The 17,744-nt window shown below is 43.1% G+C and overlaps 1 protein-coding gene across 1 annotated transcript in view; it reads left to right on the forward strand.

Annotated features, from left to right (window-relative positions):
- LOC143179802 (agrin) overlaps positions 1-17,744 on the forward strand; it is a 399,531-nt gene that overhangs the window by 78,964 nt on the left and 302,823 nt on the right. The window contains exon 2 of the mRNA XM_076379178.1: positions 4,437-5,926. Coding sequence (XP_076235293.1) covers positions 4,630-5,926 — 1,297 coding nt within the window. The 5' untranslated portion in view covers positions 4,437-4,629. The remainder of the gene's footprint in view (positions 1-4,436; positions 5,927-17,744) is intronic.

Genomic DNA, 17,744 nt, shown 5'->3' on the forward strand with positions numbered 1-17,744 from the left:
TCTTTAACCTGTTAACTGCGGATGACAAGTTAAATCGTTGGATTGAAATTTGCCTGCGGTGAATGAGACGTATTAGTTTAGCGGAAAAGGATGGGATTAGTGTTCAGTTTTTGAGAGAATGGAAGATGTGCCTAATGTTAGGATGTGTGTGGTATTCGTGGTGGAATAGTAGTCGTTTCATTTAACTTTGATCGATTTTGAGTATTGAATTAGAAAGGTGTTGAAAATTGCTGAATATAGTCGGTCATGAAACAGTTAAGAAGTTGACTTTTCCAGAATTGACATTAAAGTTAATTTACTTTCTAGTACTCACAAAATCTTTGAATCAGTTTTTTATAATAGTTTGTATCTTAGAAAATATTATCTTTTAATTAGCTTTACTTATTAGCCACAGAAATAAGCAAAATCTTATCTAAATATCATACTCACCAAAGTCCTCCAAACTGCAAATCGTTTAACACTTGCGTTTCCTAACTATCGCAGATTGGACGTCCAAATTTCAGATATTCGAACTTCCAAAATTGCACAGCGTTTAACTCTAGCATTACCTACCATTAACGATTAGATGTTCAGAAGTTAAATATTCGAACAGCTGAAGCTCCAAAGTATTTAACACTAATACTCTCAACCATTAACAAATCCCCTCTTCCATCAAAGTCATCCAAATCGCTTCGCAAGTAAATTTCTAAAAAGCATACCTAATTCAATCAGATAACGTTCTTCGTTTTAACAGTCTTCTTCTCACGTTACTACCCAAAGTCGACGTCCAATTTTATAGTCACTGTCTCCGAAGAGGCTAATTAGAATCTCAGAAATAATGGGAAGACGGTTCCTCGACTTCGCGTTAATTACAGAGGGCCAAGTGCAAAGTAGATTCCCTCTGCCCTCCCATAATTAATAAAGTGCAGGTAGCCCACCGCCATCGAGTGGCCAGTGGGAACAAATTCGGGGAAAAAGTGTAGGTCGAAAGATGGGCGCAGTTTTTCCATCGTGCACGCGTGGAAGAGCAACGCTGTTTGAAAAGCCAGGCCAGCCCCGTTTTTCCGACGGTGTGTATTGTCATAACGAGGTGACTCGTAATTACGCGCATCCTTTTTGCGAGGCAAGTCGCCGGCGCTCGGATGGAACGTTTAATGACTGGCAATCAGGATCCAGGAAACGGCGGTGCCTTTATCCCGCTTCCAGCCGTCCCGTCGACCATTTTTCCTCGCTTCGTCGGGGTCACTCGGCCCTCACAATTCCTGGCAAAACATTTTTTTCTCGCCCCCTCCCTCTCCCTATCCATCCCCCTCCATCCCCCCACGACCATGTCCGTTCTCGCGGCCGGATCCTCACCACGCCCATCCTGTCGTCGTTTGCATAAAGTGAGCTATCTGCGCTTTTAATATACGCAAATGAAGTTACGCTCCGGAACTAATCATATTTGCATGCAGAACAGCGATCTCCTTTGAGCCCTTGTCGTACTTATTACTACAGTTTAGTCGTCGGCGCACATTTTACGACAGACGACCGACTGGCATGATAATACGACGATCGATCGACGATCGGCCCTTGCGATACGGAGAGTAGGTTTACGTTTGTGCCGCGGGCTGATCAGTCGCGGGCTTGTACTACTTGGACTACTTGCGGAGTGATGGTGAATAGAGCTGGGGGATATCTGAAGTTGATTATTGAAGTCTGATTTTTTTAGAGGTGAGCCTTGGTGGCTGGGTCCTCTGACTTGCGATGTTGTCGGGTTTGTAACTGGTGAATGGTGCTTCTCGGTGTTAAATGGATTAACTACGAATACCTTTTTGGTTTTTGAGCATCAAATTTCAAAGGAGATTTATTTGCTTTACAAATTGCAAGTAAAGAAATAGGGGATACTAATGATACAAATAATGTACAATTTAAACATTGAAATTACAACTTTTTAAGAAAGCAAAGGTATAAGGAAAGACAGTTATACGAGGTTCAACTGATAGAGTTTCAGTACTGACTGGAGGTTTAATTCTCGAAACTGTGTATACAAAATGTCTCTTTGATTATCGTAGAGAGGACAATATTAAATTACATGATCAATGGCCTGATCAGCAGCATTACATGAGCACTTGGAATCCTAACCTAATTCAACAACTACGAATACTCAGTCCTGATGATAGCTCCCTATCTTTGTCTGTGGTCTTCTAATAAGAGAACATGAAAGTTTGGTTTTCAATTTTCTGCCTTCTGTATTCATTCAATATAATGTAGTGTTCCCTTGTTATAAGCTCACATCACTTAAGTACATTCATTTGTCTCTACTTACACCTTCTTGGGCAGGTGCTTGGGCACGTACAGTGAACAAATAATTCCGAATTTTCAATATTTCTAAGTTTTACATATTCGTAAGATTTATTGCTCAGCGTATCCACGCAATTGCGTTTCGCGGGTCGATCCAGCACAATCCAGATCCGAGTTCTCCCAGGTTGTGAGCGGTCGTTTGATCAACCGAGCGAAGATTTTCAATTACGTCAAAGAACGAAGTTCCGTTTTATCGGTCGTAGTCGAGCCGCGGCCGCGCGACGTGGGATTACGCTGTTAGACATTAATGAAAGCGCGGCTTTCGCCTAAGATACGTACGAATGGAAGATAAACGCTATTCTCGTGGGACACTGTTTGCGGAGCACTCATTGTACACTACTTGAGAACTTTCGCAACTACGTCGAAACGATATTCTAGCCGGGCTTGTCGTCGGGAACTTCCGGCGACGTGACATTTTGTCGTTCCCCCGCAATCATACTTAATTAATTATCGATCAGGCCTTGCTTGACGTTCGCTTCCCCTCGCGAATTGATTAGCCTTCAAAGTATCCGTGTTTCATTTCTTTCGATTTTAAAATCATCAGGTTTACACCATTCTGGTTCTTTAATCTTGGATGAGTTACAGTGAACGATTGGAAGAGTTTAAGAAGATCTAATTTCCTTTTTTTTGTGAAACTCTGAACTAAAAAAAGTGGGGAAGTGATAGAATGAGTGATATAATTATTTTAAATTATTCCGAATAAAAGTCTCATATAATGCTTATATAATATAATTATTCTAAATAGACATGGGATTTTTAGAAACATTTGTCTATTTTAATTACTAATTGAGACAGACTAATCAAGGTCCTTGTCTCTCAATTACTATATTTATAAAGGAACTCTGTATTTAAGAAAAAGTTAGCTGTCTGGAAATTAATTTCATTTGGCACGTCTGGCCTCGCTTTCCTCGAAATTTAGTCAGTGCACGTGAATTCAGGGCTAGCATTATCATCGACCGCAACGAACATTGCATTTCGGTCACGCACGATCGAGTATTATCGTCGTCATTGTTATATCGACCATTCGTGAGGCAGCGAGCATACGGCTGTAATCGTAGTCTCGAGGAGCGCTTACAGAATATTGCGCCCCTGAACACACTGTATCGAGATACACATATCGATAACCAACCAGGGATAAGCACCCTCCCCGAGAGTTCGGCGAACCGTCTTAGACACGCATTACGACAAAGGGAGGGTGCAATTAAAAACGTCCATTTACACGAAAGGACGTCTTTCATGGCAGTTATGCGTTCCAGGGAATTGCAGGTTATATTGCCTTCTTATGACTTTCATTGTTCTTCGCTGGAATAGGAATTGATGCATAATACATTTCATTAGCTATTTCCTCTTGCGAAGGGAGGTTACTGCGAGGATAAGCATATCTTAAGTGGGCCCAGATGCAAATTATGGAAGTCGATGGAAAGACGAATGTTGAACGATGATATTTATGCAGACGTGTTGGTCTTTGCGCCTCGAGTATGAGGCTTATCAGATTTTTGAGATTTATTTCCTCCTCGGGATTTCAAACTATTAACATGGAATTTGAAATCTTGATTGTTAACAGTTCTGGTGAAACACGGGCGATAACACTTTAGTGGGGTCCTGTAATGGCCTGTTAACAAAATTAGAACTACTGTTTATGGAGAATATTTTTCCAAACTTTATTATCGATACAATTCATGGATATGAATTTCAAACATATTACTGTCACTTCACGAGAACTCACGTTACATACTATAGCAAATCTATAGTATCCATGGATACTTTTAACTCTACTTGCAGCTTCCTAGACTCACTACAAACTTCTTTATAACTATCCTAATTCACTCTGTTTCTGTTTTTTAACCTGGTGAAATCCTCATGGGTACCTATACCTCCTTGAAAAGAGCACTGAAACTCTACAGTAGCCAACTTCTAGCGCTTTTCAGGAACCCTGGGAGCTAGAAGGAAACCCTATTCAACCTTAAACTAATCCCAACTCTAACCACAGTTACCGAAAGCAGCAGTACTAAAACACTCTAAAAAAAAATCGAAACTTTCTCCACCCACTTCTATAACCACCCTCACTCTTAACACAATAACACCACTAACCCCCTCTCTTCTCTTCTTTCCAGATTCGGTACCTCTCGTCCACTAACGCTCGCGCCTCGCCCCAGCAACCACCCACTAACCGTCTCCGAAATGACCCTCTAGCCAGGCTGAAGGTGTCCTCGTCGGCGACTCCTCCGCGGCTCGTCGACGGTCGAGGTGCACGAGCGGTCGTCGCGGTCGTTCGTCACCTGGAATCGATGACGCGAATTACTGAAGATGCGCAGGACGAGCAGCAACAGTTTGAAGCTCGACCTAACAGAGAACACGCCAGGTAGCTCGTTGTCGCGGCTGCCGAACTTAGTCGAGCATGCGGAGACCTGTCAGGCGCTGTCGGCGGGGACCGGTGAGAATTTAAGCAGCAAACTGCCGAACGTGGTCGAGGGCTCGATGGACTATGGTAGCGAGCGCAGGTCCTCCCGGTACCTCGAGTACCAAGACACCAAGCCTTACCAGGATGCCCAGTCGGCGTCGGGGCTGCCTCCATACGAGCAGGCCTACCACGAGCAGAGAGGGTACAGGAGCTACGATCGAAAGCCATACGACAGGGAGGACATTGACCGATACGACAGCAGGATTTATCCTGATGACAGTCTGCGATATGAGCGTCGGGGGGATCAGAGGGCGTACCAGGAGTCGGACCTGGACGCGCCCTACGAGAGGAGCGACGCTCAGAAGCTCAGCAGGGCCTACCCTGCCGAGCTGCAGGAGGCAGGCAGGAGGTATTCCCGAGATCTGACTGATTACGAGTACGCGTCGAGGTACGCTGAAGAGACGCTGAAGCTGGAGAAGAAGGACCACCATCATCACCACTCGGGCAAAGTGTACGAACCGACGCCATCGAAAGGGTACGAGTCTGGGGTGAAGACTCATGACTCTGCTTACGAGTTGTCCTGCGCCGCGCAGCAGGATCTGTCTGGGAGGAAGTATGAGAGCAAGTACCACTCGGTTAATAAGATGTATGGAACTCTGCCTAGGTATGAAGCTAGCAAGTCCTACGAGCCTAGGGGTTATGAGTACGACGAGCAGACTTACGAAGCTAGTGGCAAGGCCTATGATTCGAAGTATGAGTTGACTAGCTCTAAGAGCTACGAGAGGGCTAAGTACGATTGCTCCAGGTATCAGGATAAGTCTTATGATCAGACGCTGAAGATCGGGGAACTGGGGTCTTCTTCGTCCTCTGCTTATGCTAGGAAGACGCAGGATCAAGAGGAGACTAGTGCTGAGAAGATGAACGGGTACAGGAAGAATAATTTCGAGTCGTACGGCGTTTACTCGGACCCTGAGGATGATCATGGTTTCGTGGCTGAGAAGAAGACACCGCAGTATCCTTATAAGGGTGTTGTTGTCAATGTTAGTGGGGAGTCGAGCGTGATTGATCAGAAGAGAACCAAGGATGGAAGGCAGACTGAGGTGGTGGGCAATCCTTGGTGCAAGCCTACTATACTGTTGTTGCTCCTGGTGCTTCTTGTTGTTATCTTCGTTCTCGTCGCTGGAATTCTTCTGTATCTAAACTGTGAGTCTTTTCTTGGTCTTTTATTATTTAGCGTAGTAATGTATCTAGTATATTAATATTCTATGCTGAATGACTCTGTTACTGAGTACGTAGAAACATGAAATAATAGTTCTTGTTAGTATACTTTAGGTGATTATATTTATTCTGGTAATGTTACATAGTCACAGATAGAAACGATAACATAAATGAGTAATTTCAGGCTTGAATAGTCTCAGGAATAAAGAAATCCAGGACTTGAGTGGTTCCAGGACCTGAATAGTTTTAGGCGTTGAATAGTCCTAGACCTGAGTAGTCCCAGACCTGAATAGTTCTTAGACTTGTATAGTCCCAGGACTTGAGTAGTCCCAAACCTATACAGTTTCAGGCCTGGATAGTCCAAAACCTGAACAATCCCATCGATGAACAGTTACTAATCGCAGACATACCTAACTAGGCAAAGCAATGTCCAAAAGCATCATATATTCTAATCTGAATTTCCAATCATGTCTTCCTCAACTTCACTAAATCTACAAAAACACTGAATCAAGACTAAAATCCTAAATAAACTACCCCAAGTATCAGCTTCGAGGAACATTTCCCAACTCTCCCTACAAAATATAACTCACGAATTAAGGTATCGTTATCAGTAATAGAGCCATCACCGTAAAGAGCACAGTATCGCTTTCCTCCCTCTCGTAGCTCGCTGGAAACGGTTAATCCTATATTTTTCTTTCCAAACACCGTCCCGAAGGCAGGAAAAATCGTCGGCGCGATGTTTGCTCGAACTTAACGCCTCCTTTGCACCCTTGCACTTATCTCGCGGGACCGATAAAACCCGTTTAAAGTTATAAGTCACGTTCCTCGGGCAATGAATGCCGTTAGCTAACAGAGGGAGGGCTTTGTTAAAGGAGGATACGAAATTAGCGAAGTTCCAGCGAAAGCTACCAAAGACTCGCCCCCGTTCCCTCGCCGAAGAGCCCAGCCGCCTCCTGTTTCCTCGTTTTTCCGTCATCTTCTTCTTACCCATCCCGCCGAGCCAATCCCTGGGGGCCATTTAGCTAATGAGCATCCAATACCGATTATTTACGGTCGGTCATGTGACCGCCATAACAATGTCCAGCGGCGACGTCGACGCTGCCCCGTCTCGTAATCGTCGTCGTCGACGTCGACGACACGTGCTGACGATACGTTAAGCCCGAACGGTTACTGTCTCCGCGAGTTTTATGTGTCGAGTTTGACATGCCCGGCACGTAGGGACTTGCCACTAGCGAAACTGTTCGGTCGGAATTACAATGCGGACGAAGGTAAATGGAAGAATAGGGTTTAAAGAATGGAGGTGGACAAAAGTGACGGATACCTTGGGAATTCGTACCGTTACGCTCTGAGCGCCATGGACAAGCGCGATACGGAAAGCTGTGTACAGCTGTGTATTAAATTTTCTTTGAACCGACCTGGCGCACTGTTCCCTAGCTTTTTAGCGCTTTGTTCGACGATAGAAGAGAGTTTTAACGTTCTTTCGTGTACAGTAGACTTCTGACCAGTTGAAAGCGTTTCAAGCCTTTGGCTAGTCCGTGCTTGGAGATCCGATGATGTTCTCGAACGGAGGAATAAAATTATTTGAAATATTTTGGCTGCTTAGACATTTTTGGGATTTAAAATTCTGCTTCAGTACTAAGCCTCAACTATGGATACTGAATATTAAGAATGAAACATTTTGATTGAGATATACTGATATTAAATATTTTTAGAATTAATGTGGTGTTAATTGGAGTGTAGAAACGAGGTATTATCAATATTCATTACAATGTGTTTGATATTTAAATAAGAGATATTTGATATTTAAATGGAACGTGCCCTGTACATATGGAATCCTTTCGAATAAAGAAAATTAATTATTAGTATGTAATTTTGAATCTACAGTTTGTGAATGAAATTTTGGTTACTCGTTCCACCATTTCTGCGTGCACGAAGGATCTTCCTCGTCATTCGCAAATAAATACAGACACAGGAAAGAAAATTTAATTTCAGTCTTAAGGACAATCCGCGTAGATAAAACAGACAGTACTCGTGATAAGAATTTATTTGCTCGTAACGCACGCACGTAGTCAGCATACGGGACGGGAATGGGGCAAAGAGCAAGGAAAACGATAGGGGTTGGACTTGCTTTCTCAGTAGAACATTGGAGATCTTAGCTCGGTCGTTTATGAGATAGCAACACGCTCAGGGGAGGATATCGTGCTCCATTCTACAGAGAAGAATATAAACCGACTCATTCCGAAGCAGCCGATTCGCCGTTTACGAGTGACGTTATAACTTTTATATTTTGATTCGTGATTCAATTAACTTTACATTCGCCCGAGGGAAATCTTGAGTTCGGTTTATTTCAAATTACCCTGCGATCGAGCTTCTTTTCGGATAATTAAAAACGCGTAACGATTCTATTACGTCGAACGATTCCTCGTAAGCGATGAGGCATTTAAGAAAACGATGACTGTAATTACATAAGTATCGTATAACGGCTGACTTTATTTCTTTTCTCTCAGTGTCTCAGAATATTCTCTTTTATGCTTCAGAAGGGAACATAGTTATGCCATTGTGATGTTTATTATAGACAATCCCTCAAATAAGTCACTGAATGAGAATTGTTGAAGATTTATAACGAGGAAGTTGCAAATCATTCCTTAAGTCCTTGTTAAACGTACAAAATAGAAGAGAGAAAGAAAAGTAGCATCATAAGAATCTAAAATAACTGAAAGAAGCAGAGATCTTATAACACAGTAAAAATAGCGAAACTAAAGAATCCTACGATAACTATTACTTCAACCATTTAACTTTCCATAATTATTCACTCAATAGTCATTTCATTTGTAAGTATATCTAACATTTCTTTCCACTGAATTAACCTTGATACAAGTAGCCTAAACAAATTCGTCAACAATGTAACCAGAATTAAAATTCCTCATCATCCTCGTCGATTCAACCCCTATCTCTTCTACCCTTCCATAAGTATCTTTCAACTCACTTCACCCCTTTCTGGTGTCACTCGTTAAAATTTCGACCCTGCTTCTCTTCCCGCGACGCAGAAGCGTCTCTTCAGCGAACGTGGAACGAGAACACAGACGAGGGGGCGTAAAAGTGGGAGAAAACAAATTTCCCCGTGAAAAGTGGGGCGCGTTTCACACAATGGAACCCATCGACCATGCGCATTTCCCCGTGCGATTCCTGTTCCTCATGCTATCAACGCTCGAACGGTACTTGGTCTGAACGATGGCCCCAGAGTAGATGGGGAAGCGCCCTGTGTCCCTGTCTCTGTCTCACCGCGAGAGAAAAACACGAAGGTCGAGCCGCGCGAGGGTTGAAACCAGGCCCCCGTCCTCCTGGGGTGTTCCGAGTGGTTGCATTTGGCAGCGACCGACAGGGCAGTTTGAGCGATTCGGTTTATTTTCGGGTCAAGTTTTCGCCCGACCGCTTCGCAATCAGCCGCTGCATTGTCCCATGGACAATACATTTACTGCGAGGACGACGCGGCCATATAGGAATTCGCTAAACGACCACTCCTGCTGCACAGCGTCCAGTGGACGTCGTCGACCACTGACAGACGAGTTTTCGACCCGCGGTGAACGTAGGCAGCCGAATCTCATGGAGTTCTGTAATAATTGGGGAAATTCAACTGCACACGCTGTTAACTTACGTACCTGTTTACTTGATTTTTGTCTGTTATTCGGTTTGATTATTTTATGGGATGAGAGTTTCATTAATTTGAGGATACTGGGATTGGTTTGTGTATTGGGTCCAGATTGAATTGCGTTAGATAATGTTTATGATAGTAATTCGTGCTCTAAATAGTTTAGGAGATATTAGCAATTAGTGTAAATTTAATTGTAAATTTAAGTATTTGAATATTTGAATATTTGAGTATTTGAATATTTGAATATTTGAATATTTGAATATTTGAATATTTGAATATTTGAATGTTTGAATGTTTGAATGTTTGAATGTTTGAATGTTTGAATATTTGAATGTTTGAATGTTTGAATGTTTGAATGTTTGAATGTTTGAATATTTGAATGTTTGAATGTTTGAATATTTGAATATTTGAATATTTGAATATTTGAATGTTTGAATATTTGAATATTTGAATATTTGAATATTTGAATGTTTGAGTATTTGAATATTCGAATACTTGAATACTTGAGAATTTTAAATCTTGAAGATTTGAAAAGTTAAAACGATACTTTTCAGTATGAGGAGCTTTCCTATGTAGTATTAAAAAAGCTCACTGATTTAATTCTCAGATTCATCATACATCTTAATTATCAAAGCACATTGCCCCTTCAAAATCATTTACATCTCACCCTATTTACTATTTACATTAAAACCTCATTAACGCCGCCATCCTCGCCCGCATTTCGCCAACATCCTTCGTTATTAAGGCTTCATTGTCCTCTGTCGTAAGCTTTGAAACACCTTATCTGAGCCTGGTTTAAACAGTGCGTGAACGATCAGAGCTGGGGTGCTGAAGTGAATAATTCCACTGGGCAAGTTTAATCGTACCGACGTTTACAACTCGTATCATTACCCCGCAATGCGACAACAATAAATCAGAAGTCGTAAATCAGCCGCAGATACCGATCGTGAAGCATAAAGATTATTAAGCCGGTACAGGTAAAAAATCGTGAAACGCTGCTGACTGGGTTACATATCATGCAAACAGCCTGATAATTCATTTCTTCGGACTGATTAATAACGATGCCATTTTTCGGCGACGTACTCAATAAAACGTCCCAGTTAGTACGACAGGGATGACTGGACATTGACGAATCGGACCGAAATGAATCGTATATCGTTGAACAAGGGAAGATTTGTGTTACGAGTTGATGCGCAGCCTAGATAGACGGTGTTCCTGAATGACGAAGTATCAATTTTATTCTGTCACTTCACAACGCTTCGAAGCACGCCACTGTTACTAAGATTATTACTACGATATTTCAAGAACGAAATTCGAAATCTGATTTTAGCTCGTACTTTGCACTATGTCATTCTCTTGCAATCGTACGTAACTTGTGTCAGTAGCAGAGATTTAAAATAGAAGCTGCTCATATTAGTAGAATAAATCAAGCATGAAAACTAAAAGAGTGACTGTTGTGAATGACTCATTGGAACGTGGTAGAATTCAAATTTGGTAGCTATTTTATTATACAGAATATTCACAAACTTCACCATATGGGCGAATATAGACTTCACTCTGCACTGAGTTCCTAAATTAAAATCTCATATATTTAGGTTATAGTATTATATTCAGTTTAAAATACTTTCAACATAACTTGATAATTTTATGAAACTTCAAATAAGGTTTAAAAGGTTCAGAATACCTTTAACATGACCTAGTGATTTTATGAATCTCCAAATAATCTCTCATGAGTATTTCTAAGACAAAAGCTAAAACTAAACATACGAAAGACTTGTTATACCAAATACACTACCTTAATCTAAATACAAATATAAAAAGAAGGTTGCTGAAAATGAAATCCCCCTAGATTATCGAAACGTCACACCGTGTAGGTCGAAATTCGGCAGCCTTCCCCAGCCACCCCCAACCACACAGGAATTCCTCTTTATCCTCCGCCCTCTCGCTAACATGGTAATCTAGAAGCCTTCTCCGATGCGGAATTCACGTCCCAGCGCAGAGTTCAATTTCGCCCGAGCGTGGGTCGGACCCCGGTGAAATTAGAGACACCCGGTATATATGCGGCAGCGCGACGCCGTGAGCATGCAGTGCGGGGCTTTGGCGCAGGATGAGGATTTAGTATGTAAGGCACGTGTTCGCATCTGCCTTTATGAACGTTTCCCGCGATTCCACCATTTCGTCCTCATTCTCAGGCAACCTTGCCACGGTGCACCATGGCATCGGGGCGGGCTCAGGGTTTCGGGATTAGGGGCGTCGCCGATCATATTAAGGCAGGAGATATCTCAGCCGCTCCTTATCCGCCGACGTCCTGGTAAACTCGCCTCGCGTTTGTTCCACATAAATTACAGGGCCTTCGGCGGGGGCGGTGGGACGTCGCGCGCGGTGTGTACGCAGCTTTAGCGCCAGCCAGGGTCGTCAAACTTCCTATACCGAGCGGGGACAGGGCACGGTTTACGAGGAGGCCGAGGTAAACGGATTTTAACGCCGGCCCTGGGATCAGGCCAGGCTCCACGACGTTGTAATTGCTCTTCGGATTATTGCTGCAGCCGAAGCTTTGAGCCCCACACCGTTTTTCCTCTGTAGAAAACGCCAGCTCGATTAACGCGCCGCTCGCCGATCCTCGGCGTTCCTGGTGCCTTGTTACGGCGTTTGATGCCTGGGGATGGTGTTATTGGAGTCAGGAGTTTGAGGAAGATGTAGATTTGGGGGTGGGTAGTTTGTTGGAGAGGGTGGAAGGTGGGGGAATGAATTTGTTTTGGGAGAAGGTATTGGATATTCTTTTTAACCTCTTCTTGTAGTTTTCTTTTTTAATGTTTTATTTTCGCTGCCGATCTGAAACGTGTGAATATTCCAAACTGCCAGTAATAGAGCTTCCATTGAATGTACGTAGATCCCTCACGCGAAGGTGCGTGATCGGTTACTTGTGTTACTACGAACGATATACGCGTTAGTAGAGCAGTAGAATAATTGGAAAGGGAAGGCAGGCTAGTGAGAGGCCTCTACATTGAACAGCACTATTTTAAAGACATAACTAATGTCCAGTATTACAATAGGTACCGTCTAATATTAGGTACACTTACCCTAATTGAGAGTCCTCTTGCCAGCAACCCACAATAGCTCTACTCTCAAGCATACACCCACCCTAACACTCTTCATCCACCTCTATGACAACTACACACCCCCAGTTCTCTAACCCTCAATAAATGAACCTCACCCTATTCATCAAAACAGGAATCCACTTCGAATCTTTCCTCAAAACACGCCATCCACTCTCAAACGAAGTTCCAATCCACCCCCCCAGGTTCCTCACGCGTGTAGCGGCGCACGTAACTCAGTTGCCAAAAAAATCCGCGTCAGAAGGGTCCATTAATCACACGTGGCGGACAGGGACGTTAGGGAAAATCCGCGAGGGCAGGTCCACAGCGGGTCGAATTTCCCGTTTCTCGGTCGGTCGTCAATCCTCTTACTTGCCCGTCAGCCCTCGAGGAAACTATATCCGGCTACTGATACCGTTGCTAACGCGCGTTCCACCCCCACCTCGAGTCGAGTGACGCTAACTCGACCGAGACGTGTCCCGGGGCGCGAGGCGGGAATGGCTGGCGAGAAACAGGCGACGGACGAAATTGGATCCTCGGTCGGCGGGTAAATTGCAAGCGCGGCCGTTTCGCGCCTTGCCGAGTCGCGGCGCCGTTTTATGGGGCGAGGCTGCACGGCCGAAGGGGCCACGCTGCGGCCTGCTCCCGCTCGAGCCAGGGAAATTTGTTGCTGTTACAGGCTGGGACGATAAACGACTTGTAACGCCGCGGAATTGCCTGCTGCTAAAGTGTTTTCGTTGCTGCGCGATGGGCTGGCGAGAATCCGAGTGTGAGATGAGGGAGCGGGCTGGGGAGATGGGGATCACTTTGAGGGGAGGATAGAGTGACGTAGGTAATGATGATACTTTCCTGGATTACAATTGTGTGTTTATTTGTACTCTGAACTGTACGTGAGAGATAACAAGCGAACACTTCGAGAGACTTGTCCTTAAACAGGGTGCATCCTTGAATGTACAAGGAAGTGGGTAAGGCACTAGGAAAATTTGTTGCTGTTACAGACTGGGAGGATAAATGATTTGTAACAGCGCGGAATTATGTGCATAAATGCTCGTTCTTCCTTACTTCAGAGAAATTCGAGTAACACGAGTATTCTTTCATTCATTTGTCGATTTTATTCATTTATTAATAATTGAATTTTCCTGAAATGGGAAGAGAACGAATATTCGTTCACTTGGTCTAAATGCACCATTAGACCCTTATAAATTAAAATATGTGTACAGGGTGTTCGACAACAGGTGTCAGAAATTTCAAGGGAGAATCCTACATGATAAAATAGTATGAAAATGAAGCATAACAAAACTACAATCAAAGCCCCAGTTTAGAGTTATTTCTTACCAAGAAATTGCCTGTGTCTGACCTGAGACCCATTCTACTGTCGACATGCGCTGGCCAGGCCAGACAGCGAAATCAGTAGAATAAGTCCAAAGTCAGACACCGTGAAGTTAGTAGAATAAATCCCAAGACAGGTACAACAAAGCCAGTAGAATAAGTCTCAGGAGAAACACAGCGAAGATAGTAGAATAAGTTCTAAGCCAGACACGTTTTACGTGTTCTCTCAACAACTAATAACTCCCATGCAAGCCCTTAAACGAAGTTTTATCATTCTTGTATTGAGTCACCCCTTAAAACGTCCAACACCTGTTGTCAAACACCCTATACATACATGTATAGTACATTTTCATTAGTACAAGTTTCTTAAACCCTATCGTTCAACCACAACATTCACCCCTTCTCATTAAATAATAAAACCCTGCACAAATCACTATCCTCCTCTCTCCTATCTCCCTCTCGACTGTCTCTGCATTTCAACCACCCTCAAATCAGTGTCCCAAAATCCCGAAGAGGCTCCATATTCCCTCGCCCATCAAAATATTCAAAATCATCCCCAATTCGCTCCCTCTCCATCTCAACTTCGAAACCCCGCAGAGCATCCCGTAGACAGTTCCCCTCCGCGTAGTTGCTTGTTTCTTCGTCAACGCTGCTCCCCCAGTCCTTCTTTGCTCTCACCCGTAGGCCCGCGCGCTCCCCAGCAGAACTTTCTTATTGTTATACAAAGTTACCCCCGCGAGGAGAGCGGCTAGGGACGGTGTTAAACTGGCAAACGATTCGGCAACTCGCTGCCGAATGTATAATATCCGCGGTGGCGGTTCGTGTCGGATTAAATTCATAGAGGGATTTCGTGGAAACGCGACAGAGCTGGTGGGAAGCTTGGATTCGACGAGAGGCGACGCTGGGGAGAGGACAATGCAAGTTTCCCGCGCTTCTCGCGCCTCGCCGAGATACTGCTACTATCGGCGCCCCCCTGGGAGCCTGGCGGATCCTGGGGACAGGGAGGGGCGAGGGAGGGGAGCCAATAGGGAAAAAGGTCGTAGCAATCGGTGAGCGATCGGGATTGTTCGCGAGCCACCGGCTTCGAGTCAAGATTAATGTTAACTTCGCCGTAGGAGTTAATAAGTCCGAGACCGATAAATCCTGCTAACTCCTTCCCACACTTCTCTCCCCCCCTCTCCCTGCCACTGCCCTTTTCTTTCCCCTCATTCTTCTCGTGCCTCTGCTCTCCCACGGCCCGCTGCTCCATTACAGCTCCCCATTCCTGGACGCTCGCGTTCGCGCCGTCTGAAGCCAGCGCTTTGAGAAACTCGAAAACTTTCGCGGCGAGAAAAAGCACGCCGTATCAGCCCCGGCAAGAAGCTCCGTTCCGAGCCAGCGTCCTTCCCAGGATCATTTCCTGCAGGAATCCTGGCCCTTTTTGTTGCGATTACTCGCCCCGAATAGTTTTCCTATTACCAGACGCTTGGAACGTCGAAGAGTCAGCGCGGCGTTCCCTTGTTGATTCTTGCAAAGTGGCTGCGTCACTGATGGACGAGCTGTGCGGATGCCTGGTTGTGTGTGAGGTGTCTTGTAATAAGGGGGCGATGCTGCAGGGGCTGATTTAGATAGTAAAAATAGTGAAAAGGGTTTGGGTAATTATGTTACATGACAGAGCTGCAGGGTGATTATTTGTTAGTGCACTCAAAAGCTGCGCCGCTGCATAAATTTTATAATAGAGACTTTATTCTTCTATTCGATAAGCTATTGAATGTGTAAAGCTTCAAATTGTAAGCATCTAAGAAACGGAAGAAATCGCTATGAACATACACACAAACGTCTTCGCTGCAGTAGCGTCGTCGTCGGTGACACTTGTGGAAATTGTTCTTGTGATATAAAAATAATCTTTCTAGTTCCAGCATGAAATTTTAAAATATTTTATTAGTTTCAAAAAAGCTTCTTGAGATAACCTTTCACTCAGTTTCCATTTTATATAATCTTAAGAAAATAGAAACTGTTATACTTGAGTACCTCGAACAGACTGTTTTTAAGTTCATATTACAATAGCATTATCATAGTTTGCCGCGGGCTGTTGTTTATTTCTGGAAAGGCATGAGTTGTAAAATGAGCATTAGTTGCAATTAACATACTTTGTTATTATGTTCGTATATATATATATATATACTGATTTGCTTTGCATGCTGCACTACTTAATAGCAGAAGTCGTGAAATGCGATAAAATCAGAACATACGAAGGCATTAATGAGATCTACTTTAGATTCCTAGGTAATATATTTAAAACACAATATTAGACATTTTAATCTCTGAGTTGTATATGACGATGCAAGCATTGGAAAGTAGAAATACCTTGGAAATTACTTTCCTTTTTTAATATATTCTCCCTTAGCTTCAATACTCTTCTTATGTCCAGCTTTAAGTTTCCTAAAATATGTATAAAAAATAATTTAATAAAGTCTGAGAATGGAAGAATTCTAAATATTAGAAATATGAAAATTTAAAAAATTTGTAAATGCAGAGATTCAAAAATTTAAGAGTTTGAAGATTTAAAGATTAAAAAATATTAAAATTCGGACATTCAAAAGCTTAAAAATTCAAGAGCATAAAAATTTTAAAGTTTGAAAGTTTGAAATCGTGGTCAAAGCCAGAAGAAAATTCCACTCATTAACCACCTACAGTTTCGACTGTCTCTAAAAAAATCAAGTGACTAAGAATTGGTGTAGAAGAGGCACTCTAACGTGGTCAGCTCTCAGGTTTCCACAGGAAGGAACAGAGCGGAAGTTGGTCGCCAACGAGAACTGTGGAAAAACCCTGTCAGGGAAGCTGACGTTTAATTTAATAAATGCTGCTGTCGCGATCTTTCTTTTCCCTTTTTTCTGTCGCAACCCCGCGTAGCAAGACGTTTCGACGCCATTTCCTCCCGTCGTCGGTAACTGCCTTCCGTCGTTGCTCTGTAGCATTTTCCAGAGAACTGTGCGAAGCGCGGCTTATTAAGGACGTCGAACTTGTAGGCAGGAAGTTTCTCCGTAAGTTTGTAGTTTCTGGACCCATAGCTGACGCGCGTTTTCCGTTTTCGTGGTCCTCGTGAACTTTTATTTTGCCCATTTGCTAGTTCCTGAAAGCTCGGTGCCGTGTCTCTACTCGTCGATCGTTTCTCAGAATGACCTCGACAAAGAGGAAGCTCTTTAAGGCTCTTCCCATCGTAGAAAAATATGTTCCTTGATTTTCTCTGTTAGGATTTTTCTTTGCTTTGAGATGGAAGGAAATGTGTATAAGGGTATATGGTTGTATAGTTTATGAGTTCGTCTATGTTTCGTTTGTTGGGTTAATTATTTGGTTATTATGTATTCTTTTATTGCTGTACTGTGATGATATTGAAATCTCGTGCAAAGGTCCTTTGTATCTAACAGGAGTAGCATCGTGTCATAGTGCAACCTTGTTGAATTTATTGTGAAGCTTAATTCCATCAAAGGGAAGAAGATTGAAGCTTTACGTAACAAGTTGCTGGTGAAGGAAATCTTCGAGACGAAAGCATAGAATTCTGTCTCATGGAACGATTGGAATTCTTACTTTTATGATAGTATAATATTCTCACAGTCAATAAAAATTTTAATAGCGTTCATTCTCTTCGCTTACAGAAGAAAGTGGCTGAAGAAGCTTAAAGTTAACAGTATTATAAATAAAACAGCAGAGTTTTATGCATTTATGGAAATTTTAAATGTGCAAAAAA

The sequence above is a fragment of the Calliopsis andreniformis genome, chromosome 1, assembly GCF_051401765.1.
Source record: "Calliopsis andreniformis isolate RMS-2024a chromosome 1, iyCalAndr_principal, whole genome shotgun sequence".
NCBI classification, from domain to species: domain Eukaryota; kingdom Metazoa; phylum Arthropoda; class Insecta; order Hymenoptera; family Andrenidae; genus Calliopsis; species Calliopsis andreniformis.